We start from the raw sequence: 13,973 nt of genomic DNA, 5'->3' as shown, positions 1-13,973 counted from the left end.
AAACCCCAAAAAAAAAAAAAAAAAAAAAAAAAAAAAAGCTAAGATGGGATTCTCTCTTCCACCACAGAAAGATAATGAAGAAGGTGACCCACCATATTTGCTAGTACCTTGGGCCTCTCAGAAAGAAATGTGTTCTGTGCTTCTACTGTGCTACCGTAAAAAAAAACAAACACCCTTTTCTCAATCACTGATCCACTGGGGCAGTGAAGAACTCTACAAAAGATTTGAGTCTTCTGGACTCTTACCACGGTTCCCTTGTAGAGATAAGACATGAAACAATTGCTCAGATATGAAGAGTTGAAAGTAATAAATGCAATAATAAAAATTTGGACTTCATATAGGTAACTTAAAGCAAATACATGAACTAAATGGTGTAAAGAATGCAGATGTTTGAATCAAATCAAGATTGTTGTTGAATCACAAAATTCAACCTCTTTTATTGCTGAGGGAAAGTAAGTGTGGAGTAGTGGGAAAAGCCTGGGTTTAGCATTCAGGTGTGCCCCTTATAAGCTTCATAAACCAGGGGGTGAGCCAGTCAAAACAAGTTTTTGCTTCCACACATGTTAAAATGGGAATCAAATAATACCTACTTTACAAGATTGTTTTATAAAAAAATAAGGTAAATAAAGCAAAAACAGGTTCTAAAATATTAGTAGCCAAAAAAATTAAAATGATACCTATTATTATTATTATTGCACTCCCATAACCCATATCCAAATGAATTCATTTGGATAGGCCTTCCAGAATACTTAACAACATTTTTGAATCTCACGCAGACATGTTGCATTACATCCAATGGGAAGCTCACCTGTTTTGTAGGTTGTTCATCCTTTAAGTCAAACATCAGAAACTAACTCCTGATATGCTTCCTATTTCCCAGTAATATGATTTAAAAGTCAGCTTCATATTTCTATAAAATTACCATGCATAAACATTATAAGGCACAATATCAAGTCTTTATCACAGAAGTGGACAATAGTTGCAGAATCAGAAACAATGAAGCAAATATACATTACATAAAGTATTTTTGAATGCTTATAAAAAGGTTCTGTTTTCAAAGCTAGCATTAAAATTAATGTCATGTAAGCAATAAATAACCGAAATCTACATGTGCACAATTCTCAAATGATTACCTTCTAGAAGAGAGGCACTATGTTGTTTAAACCTATGCAAAGTCCTGCAGGATTGGGCTTGCAGAAAATGAACAGTGAAGCAATGCTGCCCTCTTGTGTTGAAAAATAAAACAAATGAAAATGTTTTATTTCTGCTTACCTGGGAGGCACTTACAGGACTGAAATTTAAGTGAATATTTAAACATATTACATAGTACTCTTCTAATAAATAGTGACAAACTTTTTTTTAAACAAAATTAGTTTTAAAAGAGCAGGTTTATCATTAGCAGTAAGATTCCATAAATAAAAGGCAACTATAATACAAATTGCCCCGTGGGTTTATTGTCCTTTTCAATTCACATCAGTTTATCTGTGGCCTTTTGTAGCTCATAGCCTTGACTTTAAAAATAATTTTAGCAAAACCTGGTCTAAAGTCGCCTCCTATGCACCGTGGAATATACATTACACTTTACTTGTTGGTGACTGATTGGATTTAGTCCACAAGACAAAGAATGTGGGGGCCTAGGAGAATTAGGGGGCATTGTGCATGGATTCCATATCCACTGCCCCTCTCTTCTCCAGCGCATCCTTCACTCCATAAAACTAGATGACTAGAATTTAATAGGTCATCAGATCTGTGTACTGTATCCACTTGCTTTGAAGGCAGTATTACTGATAACAATCACTGAAAGAAAAAATAACTAAAAGCAAGAATAAAATACTACTTGAATTTAAAAAAAAAAAAAAAGCATTTTCTAGGGCTACCATAACAGAACACCACAGAGTAGCTAAAATCAAGAATGTATTTTCTCACAGTTCCAAAAGATAAATTATGAAATCAAAGTGCCAGCAGGGGCATGCTCCCTCTGCTACCCTGGATGGGGTCCTTCCTTGCCTCTTCCTAGCCTCTGGTTGTGGTCACCATCCTTGGCATTCCTTAGCTTACATTTAGCTGTATTACGCCAATCTCTGCCTCTGTCAGAATAACATAACTTGCCATGTGTCTATCTTTTCACATGGCATTTTCCTCTTACAAGGATGACAGTCAGACTGAATTAGGGGTTCCACTGTACCCAAGTATAACCTTAATTGGTTACATCTGCAAAGACCCTATTTCCAAATAATAATTAATAGCAGAACTTAGGAACCTTAGCATATCTTTTAGTGAGCACAATACCACCCACAGCAGCAAGAAAGATACTCTCTCGATACTCTTTTGTAAAGAAGATTCAGTCATTTTTTTAACTAAATCTTCCTGGTAGTTTATCTACTAGTGACCAGAAAGTATCATTCCTAATGAGAGTGGAGGAAAAAACACACACTGGGAGAAAACTGACAGCAGAGATTATCTTAGCTCAGGCTGTTGTAGCAAAATAACATAGACTATGGGGCTTAAGCAACAGAAATTTATTCTCTCATAGTTATCTAGGCTGGAAGTTTGTCCTTAGAGTGCTAGCATAGCTGGGTTCTGGAGAGGGCTCTCTTCTGAGCTTGTGATGGCCACCTTCCTGGCCTTTAAGTCAAATATCAGGAGCTAACCCCTGATAGGCTACCTGTTTCCCAGTTATATGACTGAAAAGTCCACTTAAAGGGAATTCATATTTCTAAAAAAGTGCATGAAGGCTATAAGGCACAATATTGAGTCTTCTTCACGGGACTAAAAATTTTACAGAATCAGAAATAATGAAGCAAATATAAATGATATAAAATATTTCTGAATGTTTATAAAAAGGGTCTGGGGGGTATCCCCCCAGGGGATGTTGATTTCTCACATAGCCTTTTATTGGTGTGTACACAAATAGAGAAGTTGTTTTTTTTTTTTCTCTCTCCCTCTCTCTCCCCTCCATCTCTCTCTCCATTTTAAGGCCACAAATATTACCACAAGGACTCCAATCTCATGACCTAATTTAACTAATTACTTCCCAAAGATCTCACTTTGTAATATCATCACACTGGGAGTTAGGCTTTCAACACAGGAATTTGAGAGGACGCAATTCAGCCCAAAGTACAGATAGAGGAATCAAAAGGAAGGACAAGGCTGCATTTTAAAATTTTTCCAACAGGTCTTATTTTACTTTAATATGGTCATTCACTACACTATACCTTGGATCTACGCAAAGAAATTTCACAAAAATTTAGACTTAACCTCTCAGAGCTTACCCTAAACTCTTAGTCATGCTGCACGATTAATGAGATCAACTATGACCAAAGAAATTACTGTACTCCAACTAGGCGCTAAGAGTATAGCACTGAAAACAATGGGCATGCAAATGTTGCAGAGACTCTATGCTTGCAGAGTTTCTTTTAAAAAGGGAAAACTGTATGTGAGAATGATCTATTTAGAACATATTGAAGAGTACCTCCTCTCCTCAAGGATACGTTGACAGGTACAGAGGTGGATGACAAGTGAGTTGTTATGTTACTAAAGGACAAACATTTCACTTAGTGGTTTATAGCTATTATGTTCTTCACTGTAGTGTTATTCAGTTGTGTTTCCAACCTTTTCTCCACAGAAATTCCTTTGACTATCTTCCTCCATGAGTTTTTTAGAAAAGTTTGGGTATCTTTGCTCTAAGCAATAACAGCTAACATCTGAGTGAATGCTGTACACTGAGTACCACACTGAGAAGTTACAATTCATTCACTTAACATTCATATCCATCCTATGTTTAAAGAAGTGAAGAATAAAATCACAAAGACTGATATTGCACTATACTTCTGCAAGGACTTATTGCAACTGGGGAGAACTGAGTAAAGAGAATGCTAGGTAACAGGATCTGTAGCTACATGTGAATCTCTATCTCAAATTTAAAAGGACAGTATTTTTAACAAAAAGCAGTTGGAGCAAAAAGATCACTAAAAGGACAGACTGCTAGACTGGAAAGGAGTCTTCTGAACAACACAAAAAGCAGAAGACAGTAGGAAGAACTATGGGGAGAAATGACTGTCAATACATTATTACGAATTAAGCCAAACAATCTTTCAAGAAAGAGAAATAATAAATGTAAATTCAGGTAACTAAAAACTGAGAGTAGCAACCCTCACCAAACCTATACTAAAGACATTTCTTAAAGATGTACAGAATAGTCCCAGGCAGACAAATCTAAGACCAAAGAGAACGGTAAGCAAACAAAATCAGAAATGTGCAACTTACTTGAAATAAATGCTGCACAAAATAATATTAGATGTACAGTAGTTGTTAAAAATAAAACAGTTAAAATAGTATGTAAAACAAGAAAGTATTTGAAGTTTGAAGTGTGGTAATTTAAGTATAGCCACTAAAGAAAAATAGAAGGAAAGTAAAAAAATTGGGGAAAACCCATTTTGATCAACCAAAAAGCTGAAAGAAGGGAAAATGCATAGGAAAAAGGAACAGATAGAGAACAAAAATAAGAAGGTAGGTACCAGCAGTTAGTGTAATGGCTATGTTGCTGGACACCCATGTAGTCGACTGTGGGTCAAGTCCTGGACCCGGTGGCTAAAACTCACACCAGGCGTGTGTGCGTGTGTGCGCAAGATCCCGAGAGGAAAATAGAGGAGAAGGGATTGCAGCGTGGCCATCTCCCCCGGGGGGTGATTTCTCACTTTCTGTCTCTCTGTCTCTCTCTGTCTTTCTGGCGAGTGCACATGCCCTATAGCAAAAATCTCTCCAAATAAATAAATGAATAAATAAATAAGAAGGTAGAAAGATACCAAAAATCATGATGAAAATGAATATATTTAGGCTGCCATTTAAAAGACAAAGATTTTGAAATTGGATTTAAAAGTATCAAAACAAAACATATTCTAGATATATAGTATTTATAAGAGACACCCCTAGAACATGAACACTTACAAATAAATACATGGAAAAAGGCATCCTAAGCAAACATATGCTACACACATGAACACACACACAAACAAAATAAAATGAAATAGAGTTACAGACAATAACATAATTAGCATTAAAGTTACTATATAATGATACAAGTTCAATATATCAGAAATACATAAAAATTCTGAAATTATATTTGATTAATAAAAGAAGCTTATAATTTATCAGAATTGATAGGACTGGGCCAACAGGTAGCGTGATGATTAAGGAGCTGGACTCCTACATGGCTGACAGCTATGTGAGTCCTGGACCTGGTAGCTTGAAAAAGCGTACAAGGTGAACGTGCATGTGTGCCCAAAATCCCTGGAGGAGAAGGGGGGAGAAAAAATTGTGGCACGGCCATCTTCCCTGATGTTCTCACTCTCCTTCCCTCTGTCTCCCTCTGTCTCTCCCAGCAAGTACATATGCCCTATGGCAAAAATCTTCAAAAAAAAAAATTGATAGAGCTACAAAAGATATCATCACTATCAAAATGGATCATTTCAACATACATATCTCAACTTTTTGTAGATCAAGCAAAATAAAAAGGGAAATTTTTTTTTGGAAAGAGGCAGGATATTAGAACAAAAGAAAAGCATATACATATATACATGTACACACACATGAATAATTTTGTACTCAGTTATTAGAGAACATACATTCTCTTAAACACTCACAGTTTTTTAAATAGCACACATGGTAGCAGTAGAAAGTATACCTTAATTAAATTGATAAACTATATTATGTAGGCCCCTTTCTCTAATAACTAGGCAATTAAATTAGAAATCAAAAAGAAAAAAATTTAAAACTCCGATATTTTAGAAATTTAAAAATAGTTTAAAATAACTCATGAGTCAAAAAAAAAAATTTCATGATAGGGGACCAGAAGATGGTGTAATGATTACATTGCTGGACTCCCACACACTTGACCACAGTTCAAGTCGTGGACCTGACAGCTTAAAATTCATACTGGGGGTGTGTGCATGTGTGCCCAAGATCCCAGGAGTAGTATGGAGAAGAGATTGCAGCATGACCATCCCACACTTGGGGGTGATTTCTCACCTCCTGTCTCTCTGTCTCTCCAGTGAGCAACGTGCCCTATCGCAAAAGTCTCTCTCTAAAAAAAGTAAAAATAAAAAATTCATGGTAGGAATTTTGAAATATTCAGAATCAAATAATAATGAAAATACTACATCAAATTTGTTAGACACAAGAAAAACAGTATTTAGAAAGGAAATTAAAGTCTTAAAAATACTCATATTAAAGAAGGTGAAAGGCTAAATATACACGAGACAACCTCTATAAGAAGTTAGAAAAAGACCCAGATGAACCCAAGGAAATTAGAATGGAAATACAAAAGAGAAGGACATAAGTCAGTGAAACAGAATACAAAGATATAGTAGGAAAGATCAACAAAGATAAGGGCGTGTCTTTGAAAAGACTAATAAATAGATAAATACATAACACGACCGAGCAAGAAAAGAATGCGCACCGCCAAACAATGTTGAAAAAGAAGACAGAAACATAAGTGCAGTTAGGCTCAAGATGAAAAAGATAAAAAGACAGTATTACTTTTACATATGCAGGTATGAGTATCTATATATGAGTGTGTGTATAATAACATTCTATAAGTAAGTTTAAGAGCGGACAAAATAGGCACTCTTAGAAAAATATAACGTACTAAAACAAGAATAAGCAGTAGCCTTGAAATAACTTAAAAAGTTGAGTTATTGTTTTAAAATCCTTTCATGACGAAATACCCAATCCAAATATTTTATTGAATGTCATCAATCTTATCTTTCATTTTAAAACTCTTCTCAAGAAGAGAAAAATGTCAATTCTCTACAAATGGTTCTATAGCTTCAATGTAATTACAATAGAAATTCTAACAGATTTTCATAGACTTTAACCAACAATTCACAACTTCATATGGATAACACAGAACAAAAACAAACCTCTTGTCTCTGAAAGACAATACAGTAGAAATTGCTTTACAGATATAAATCACTAATTAAGCTCAGAGATGGACACAGAAACCAAGCACACCAGAACAGAGAGCCCAGTATCAAGACCCTGCAGAAATAGAATCTTGAAATATGACAGAGATGGCATTGCAAATTATTGGGAGAAGGAGGGATCAATGAATGGCACATAAAACCTTAACACTTTTAGAGAAAAAGTATAAGAATTTATCTACAAACTTAAGACCAAAAAGGATTTTTTTTCCTTCTTAATTTGCCAGAGGTATGTGTGCTTTCCAGAGAAAGCCAGGGAAACAGAAAGGAAGAGTGAGAAATCAATCCAATGGCGTGTGATTATGATGTAATTCCTTCTCCACCTTTCTCTGCTCCCTTGGGACTGGGGGCATGCACGCACACATGCCCAGTGTTTTTCAAGCCACCACAGGCAGGATTCAAACTGTGTAGTCAACCATGTAGGATCTGACTCCCTTATAAACACCAGGCCACAGGGTAACCTCCAAAAAAGGATTTCTTAAAGAATTAACCACATACAACAAAATATTAATGAAATTCATATTTTTCAAAATGAAAAATTTTTATGCAACAAGAAACACCAATAAAAGAGTGAAAAATAAGCTAGCCTAGGATAAGCTATTTGTAACACATACAACTAACCCGATATTAGTATTCAAATGTATGTTATAAATGCCTTAAAAATATTTACTAATAGAGAAGAAAAACACAAAAATGGATACAACATCTAAATAGCCTTGTCACAGAAAATAAAAAACATAGCGCAATAAACATCTTCAAATCACTTAAATCCATTAGTAATTATGAAAACATCAATTAAAGCAATGAAATACCATTACATACAGATTAGATCTACAAAAGTTAAGTCTGGTAATATCAAGGGTCAGAGAGTGCATAGATACACAGGAGTTTTTAAACACTGCTGATAGGAACGTAAATTTTCAATCATTTTGAAAACTAATTTGATGTCTTCTGGTAAAGTTCAAGGTGTACAAACCCTCCAAGGCAGCAACTGCACCATGCATACTTCTTAGAGAAAATCCTGCAGGCATGTACCAGGCTGTGTATCCATAGCATTTAAACTGATGGAAACTAAGGTAGCAGAACTGTGTTATGCTCTACCTCATTTTCTTTCACTTATTATTCATGTATTTCATTCTTTTGTTTTGCTTTTTTTTTTTTTTCTCTAGGTTTTTGCCATAGGCTCTGTGTGCTCGTCAGAGAGAGGGAAAGGGAGAAATTACCCACTAAGGGAGACGGTTATACCATAATCCCCTTGGGATTCTATGCAAGCATGCACATGTGCCTGGCATGATTTTCAAGCCACTGGTTTTCATCAACATGTGCTGGAAGTCTACGATGTCACTAGAAAGTCACCAGAGAATCACAAAAAGAAAAAAAATCCTCAGAAATTTAAGGAACTACATTTTGCATCTATATCTCTATAACTATCTAAAAATAGCTGTAAAATAATAGTACCATAATTTTTTTAAAAAAAATTTTAGGTCTTTGCCACAGGGGGTGTGCACTCATTGGAGAGAGACGGTGTGAGGGAAAGTGAAAAATCACCCCCTAGGGGAATGACCTCACAGCAACCCTTTCTCCTCCCTTCTTGTCTCAGGATTCAGGGCAAGCACACATAAACGCCCAGTGATTTCCAGGCTACTTGTCCAGGACTCGAACCGCATTTGGCCATGCAGTAGTCCAACACCTTAACTACCACACCACCAGCTGGTCCAGTACTGTGATATTTTGTACTTATGTGTCCTTGCAGGAAGGTAAGTGTATATTTTGGAGCAAGTGGTTTTGAGAACATGGAGGAGGAGTGATTTTGCTTTAAAAGGAGAATGGTTGGTGAAAAGGCTTCACGGAGTGAAATTAAACTGTTAGCTAAATAACATCTTTTGTTTCCTGAATTAAAACAGGGCCATTTAGCCAAGAAACTAAAAATAATACTCTCCAAAAATGTGCTGAGTTAAAATTTTCCCAAACCTTAAATACATCCTAGTACTAAGAATAAAATTTTGGCAATTACATCAACTCTTTCTGAGCATATCATTTATAGGTTACGGCTTCAGGTTGACTATCAGAGAAAATTTGCTAACAACATAAACTGGCCCATACTTGAATATATTCCTGAAAGAGACTGGAATCTTTTCAGGATTCCTCTTAAAACATTCCAAAATCTATCTGTCCAAATGTGTATTATTGTAATAGTAGCAAATTTCATTTTTTAAATCAAAATCTATCTTATATGTTATATTTAGCTCTTAATATTCCAGACAATCTGCTAGGCCTCAGAAATGCAAGAATTAATAAAACACAATCCTTGACATCAAGAAACTCAGAGACCAGTGGGAGACCTTATTTAATCCAATAAATGACTATATAGTTGGGCCAACAGGAAGTGGGGTGGTTAAGGTACTAGACTCCCACATGGTCAACTGCGACTTGAGTCCCAGTCCTGGCGGCCTGCTTTCTCACTCTCTGTTTCTCTCTCTGTTAAGTGCTCTATAGCAAATTTATAAATAATAATAATAAATAAAAGTAAATAAATAATTCTTAAAAAATAGTTATGTTACTTGCAATATCAGAATTATGTATATAAAGTTGAAAAGGAATTCAGGAGGTCTTCTCCAAGTATGTGAATATGAGCCACTTCTGAGTAGAAAAATACGAGTAAGAGGTCAGTTAATGAAACTGGAAAATGAAGGATAAAATTCTGCTTTGATAAAACAAGCGTGCGTACCAGATTTTAAGGAGGTCATATGTGATAAATTATGATCTCAGAAAATATACTAAATACTTAGTTTAAGCAAATAGATTACTGTCATGTATATTATGATTGTCCAACCTCTATAAAGCAATATTTAGATTCACAAAGTTTTACTTAAATACTGTTTTTGCAATTTTTTAATACTTTTTTAAACCAGCTCAATGTGAAACAGACCTGGTTTTGAATCCCAGATGTGACTATGAGTAACCCAAGTTTGGGCACATACTTGTTATTCACCGTGCATGTATGTGTGTGTTTCAGTGTGCACACCAGTGCCATTTGGCTTACTGTGTTAGACTGTAGTAAAAGAATATGCCTATGTTGTCCTCATCTTTCTCAGGTCATAGGCAGAAGATGATACATTTCTGTGATTAGAGAATGTAATACCCCGTAGAAGGAGGATCTAGTACCATGCTTGACTTTAGAGGGTATGTCATAGGCCTTCACACCTCAGAGAAACACTTCTTTGTGTCTCTTGTCCTCATGCTGAGAAGAAAAAGATCTTTGTGTGTCAATCACTGAAGGTTTAGGGGTTGTGTCAAAACTGACACCTGAGACCAACACGACTTCAGAGTATGGGGATGGATTAGTAAAAGAAATCCCAAATTAGTGATGCAAATCTGTCCTCTCGGAACAAATGCAGTAAGTTCTTGTGTGTAATAATACATATTTTCCAGTAGTGCCAGGCATCCATCTCCTTACAACTCTCTTTCTGCTCATGATTCTCTATTCCTGTCAATAATTTAGCAAAATCTGACTAAAACACAAATAGATATCGGTTTGGCTATTTAATTACTTTTAATTTTTTGGAAAAAATTCTAAATCGAAATAAATTACACATGAAACAAAGTGACAGCCCAATAAAATATAAAGAAATTCAAAGGAGGAAATGAAAACATTGTTATGACAATGAAGGAGATGATTCAGGTATAAACTGATATATATTCTGGCCATTCTAGATATTGCTATAGTTTTAAGGATGAGAGAAAGATGAACAAGTTTAGTATCATATTTCTGTTTTGGAAAAACTTTCTTTTAATATCTTAGTATTAAAAAATTGCAAAAAACAGTAATTAAGTAAAACTTTGTGAATCTAAATATTGCTTTATAGACGTTGGAAAATTATAATATACATGACAGTAATCTCTTTGCTTAAACTAAGTATTTAGTATATTTTCTGAGATCATAATTCATCACATATGATCTCCTTAAAATGTGTGACCGTAACACATACATCAATAGATTCTTATTACATCCAAATATTCTCTCAGAGAGTCAGTGAAAACTGAGTTGCTAATGCTTCAGTACGGCAAATTTCTCTAAATTAAAATTAATCTCAAAAAATGCTCTAAGAACTACAACCGTTCAAGAAAGCTGGCTTCGTTTTTCAATATGTGTATTAAACAAAAGTTACCTGAACAATATGACAATAATTGCAATTAGGGTAAGACAAGGAAAACAAGTGTTATAAAATAAAAAGAATTACTGATTTACATATTTTAATTGAAATATTATTAGATTATTCAAAGACCACTTGCTATGCAAAATAATCACTAAATTCAATCATTATTGATATTTTCCCAACTCCTAGTACTATAAAAGTATATCACTATACATTTTTGAAAAATTATATTATAATGAGATTATTTGTGTCTTATTGCAGTAATCACTTATCATAAACATAATGGCTTAAAATAACACAATGAGACAGGCCCCATAGTGTATAGTTAAACACTGTATATAGAGGGCAGGATACATATAGCTGACCTCAGTTCAAATCCCAGACCCAGCAACTTCAGAAATATACCAGCCACATACGCCTGTATGCCCTTAATTCTGAAGGAGTGGAGAAATGAAAGAAAAAGGATTGTGGCATGACCACATATCATTGAATAGTGGTATCTTTCTCTCCACCTCACTCTCCGGTTATTGAAAAAGAGAAAAAAAGTCAGAAGTCCTAAATAGGCCAGCAAAGCTGCTCCCCACTAAAATCACTTGAACAAGGAACCCTATCTCATGTTTTGCTCTAGTAAATGCAATCTAAGATTGCTGATACCAGACGTATTCATAGAAAGCAGACTCTAAGGACAGAGACTCAGACATTTTCCAGTGAGATGATGATGAGAACCCAAATACTGAAGGTAAAAGAGAGTCCTTGAAATGCTGATGCATTTTGCTGACTTTCACCTGTGGAGACCTGTGACAGGATACAGGTGGGATAGGGATGCAACAGCCGGAACAACATCCTGGTGTTTTAGAATCATGAGGAAATAAAAACTCTAAGAATTGTGGAATTGGTTGGCTGTTCTAAGCACCATTAGTTGAAGAGAGAAAATAACAGGACAATGTCTATTAATCAATAAATAAAACAAAGTGTGAGAGTAAGAGGATCTCCTTGGCAACATTAAAGAAAACTTCAATTCCTGCACCTTTATGGTATCCATAGCTGAAGAACAGAGATAGGACTTAAGAGTCAGCAGAGCTTCAAGGAAGGCTGAATCTCAGTCTAAGCAGGTCTCCTGCCCAACTCAGGACCTGCTAAGGAAGGAGTGTGGCTCTGATGCTTAAATAAGGATATCTCCTGATGAAATGAAAAACTTTGAATCCTGAGGTTATCCAGAATCCAGTGTCCCTAAAGAAGTGGCCAATTCTCCCTTATTGGAAGATACACACACACACACACACACACACACACACACACACACACGATGAAGTTATACAAAGGTCTCAAATGAGGCAGGTGCCTTAGAGGACATTTTTTGCATTCTTAGGAATCACCTCGCCTCCTTTCTTGGCTCATAATTACAAATTCCATCATAACCTGACTCAGAAAGTGCTGGGCCAGCTAAAGCATAAAAGAAATGATATTTTATAAAGCTTCAGGACCTAGATAACATGTCACCATCAGGAACTGAGGCTGCTTCAAGGGAAGGGCAAATCAAGAGGGGATGGGACATAAATTTGTATTAGAGTTTTGCCATAGAGAAGTACTTTCCAGTGACACAGAATTTAATACCCTAGAAAGGGCCCCAGGGACAGTTGTAATAGGCCATCGGAATGACCCTTGAAGCTGGAAACGGTTTAAATGTTGAGAGAAGCATGCATTCAAAGAATGGACCCATTCCATAAAACAAAAAAACCCTGTAACTGTCCATATTACTTAGGGAGATCTAGAAGGCACTCCTTTTGTCAAAGCAATTAGGTTAGAGGGGCATCTACATCACTTAAGACACTGAGGACAATGGTAGAAGTTACTGTTACAGTACTGGGCTCCTTAATAGCAATGGGGGTGATAGAATCAGAAAATGACAAAGACCAGGTGGCAGCACATATCCATTAGAAGGAAGAAGGGCAGGATTACTATAATCTGCACCAAGTTCAGAATGAGTCAGCAAGGATGTCCACAGAATTTATGGAAATGGCTTATAGAACATTTTTGTCCTTTGAGGCACAATACACATCCAGCCAGTAAAGGCACTGTGTGTGTGTGGGGGGGAATGTATATGTGTGTGTGTGTGTGTGTGTGTGTGTGTGTGTGTGTGTATTTGTATATGACTAATCAAAGAGAACAATGACTGAGTAGCAGATGTTTGAGGTCAGCCACTTCCAGTGTAAAGGCATGCTTGCCTGCCCAGCTTTTAGACCTGAGACAATTCTCACACCCAGAACACATCAACTAAAGTGAAGACCCTTCATACATCCCAGCTAGACTGTGGATTGCCCAGATATTTCTAAACTATTGAATGCAAATTGATGCTGATAGCCAAAGATGCCAAACACTATCACGGTCCCCCTTCTCAGAGTAAAAGTGTGTGGAAGTCATTAATAAACAGAGTCAAAACCATGTCTGTCTCATAGTGGGTACTGGAGGTCCTTCCCCAGTTTACCAATGTGTAACTGGGATGAATGTACTTAGCAGTTGGCAGACCCCTAGATTTATTTTTTGAATTGTACTGTTAGAATTGTTAAAGCAGCCAAGATAATGATCCTGAAAGTGTCACTAACACCCTTCTATGGAGTTAATAAATATTTGTTAAAAAAATAAAAAATAAACAACCAAACAAAAATTCTAACTCCGTATTAGTTTTACCACTAACTGGGTGGTTTAAAACAACAGCAATTTATTGTCTTACAATTCTGGAGTCTAGAATTCTGAAAACAAGGTGTCAATAGAGTCATGAGCCCTTCAACATCTTTTTTTTCTTTTTCTTTTTCTTTTTTTTTTTTTTTTTGAGAGA

At 35.8% G+C, this 13,973-nt stretch overlaps 1 protein-coding gene across 1 annotated transcript in view; it reads left to right on the top strand.

Moving 5' to 3' along the window:
- LOC102480098 (ADP/ATP translocase 2-like) overlaps positions 1 to 13,973 on the top strand; it is a 52,363-nt gene that overhangs the window by 34,639 nt on the left and 3,751 nt on the right. The window contains 1 exon segment of the mRNA XM_014587482.1: positions 8,734 to 8,737. Within this exon segment, the coding sequence (XP_014442968.1) occupies positions 8,734 to 8,737 (4 nt within the window).

The sequence above is a fragment of the Tupaia chinensis genome, unplaced genomic scaffold (assembly GCF_000334495.1).
Source record: "Tupaia chinensis unplaced genomic scaffold, TupChi_1.0 Scaffold000215_1, whole genome shotgun sequence".
In the NCBI taxonomy this organism is placed as follows: Eukaryota; Metazoa; Chordata; class Mammalia; order Scandentia; family Tupaiidae; genus Tupaia; species Tupaia belangeri.
The sequence above is the reverse complement of the archived record's forward strand: the minus strand, read 5'-3'. Positions and strand labels throughout refer to the sequence as shown.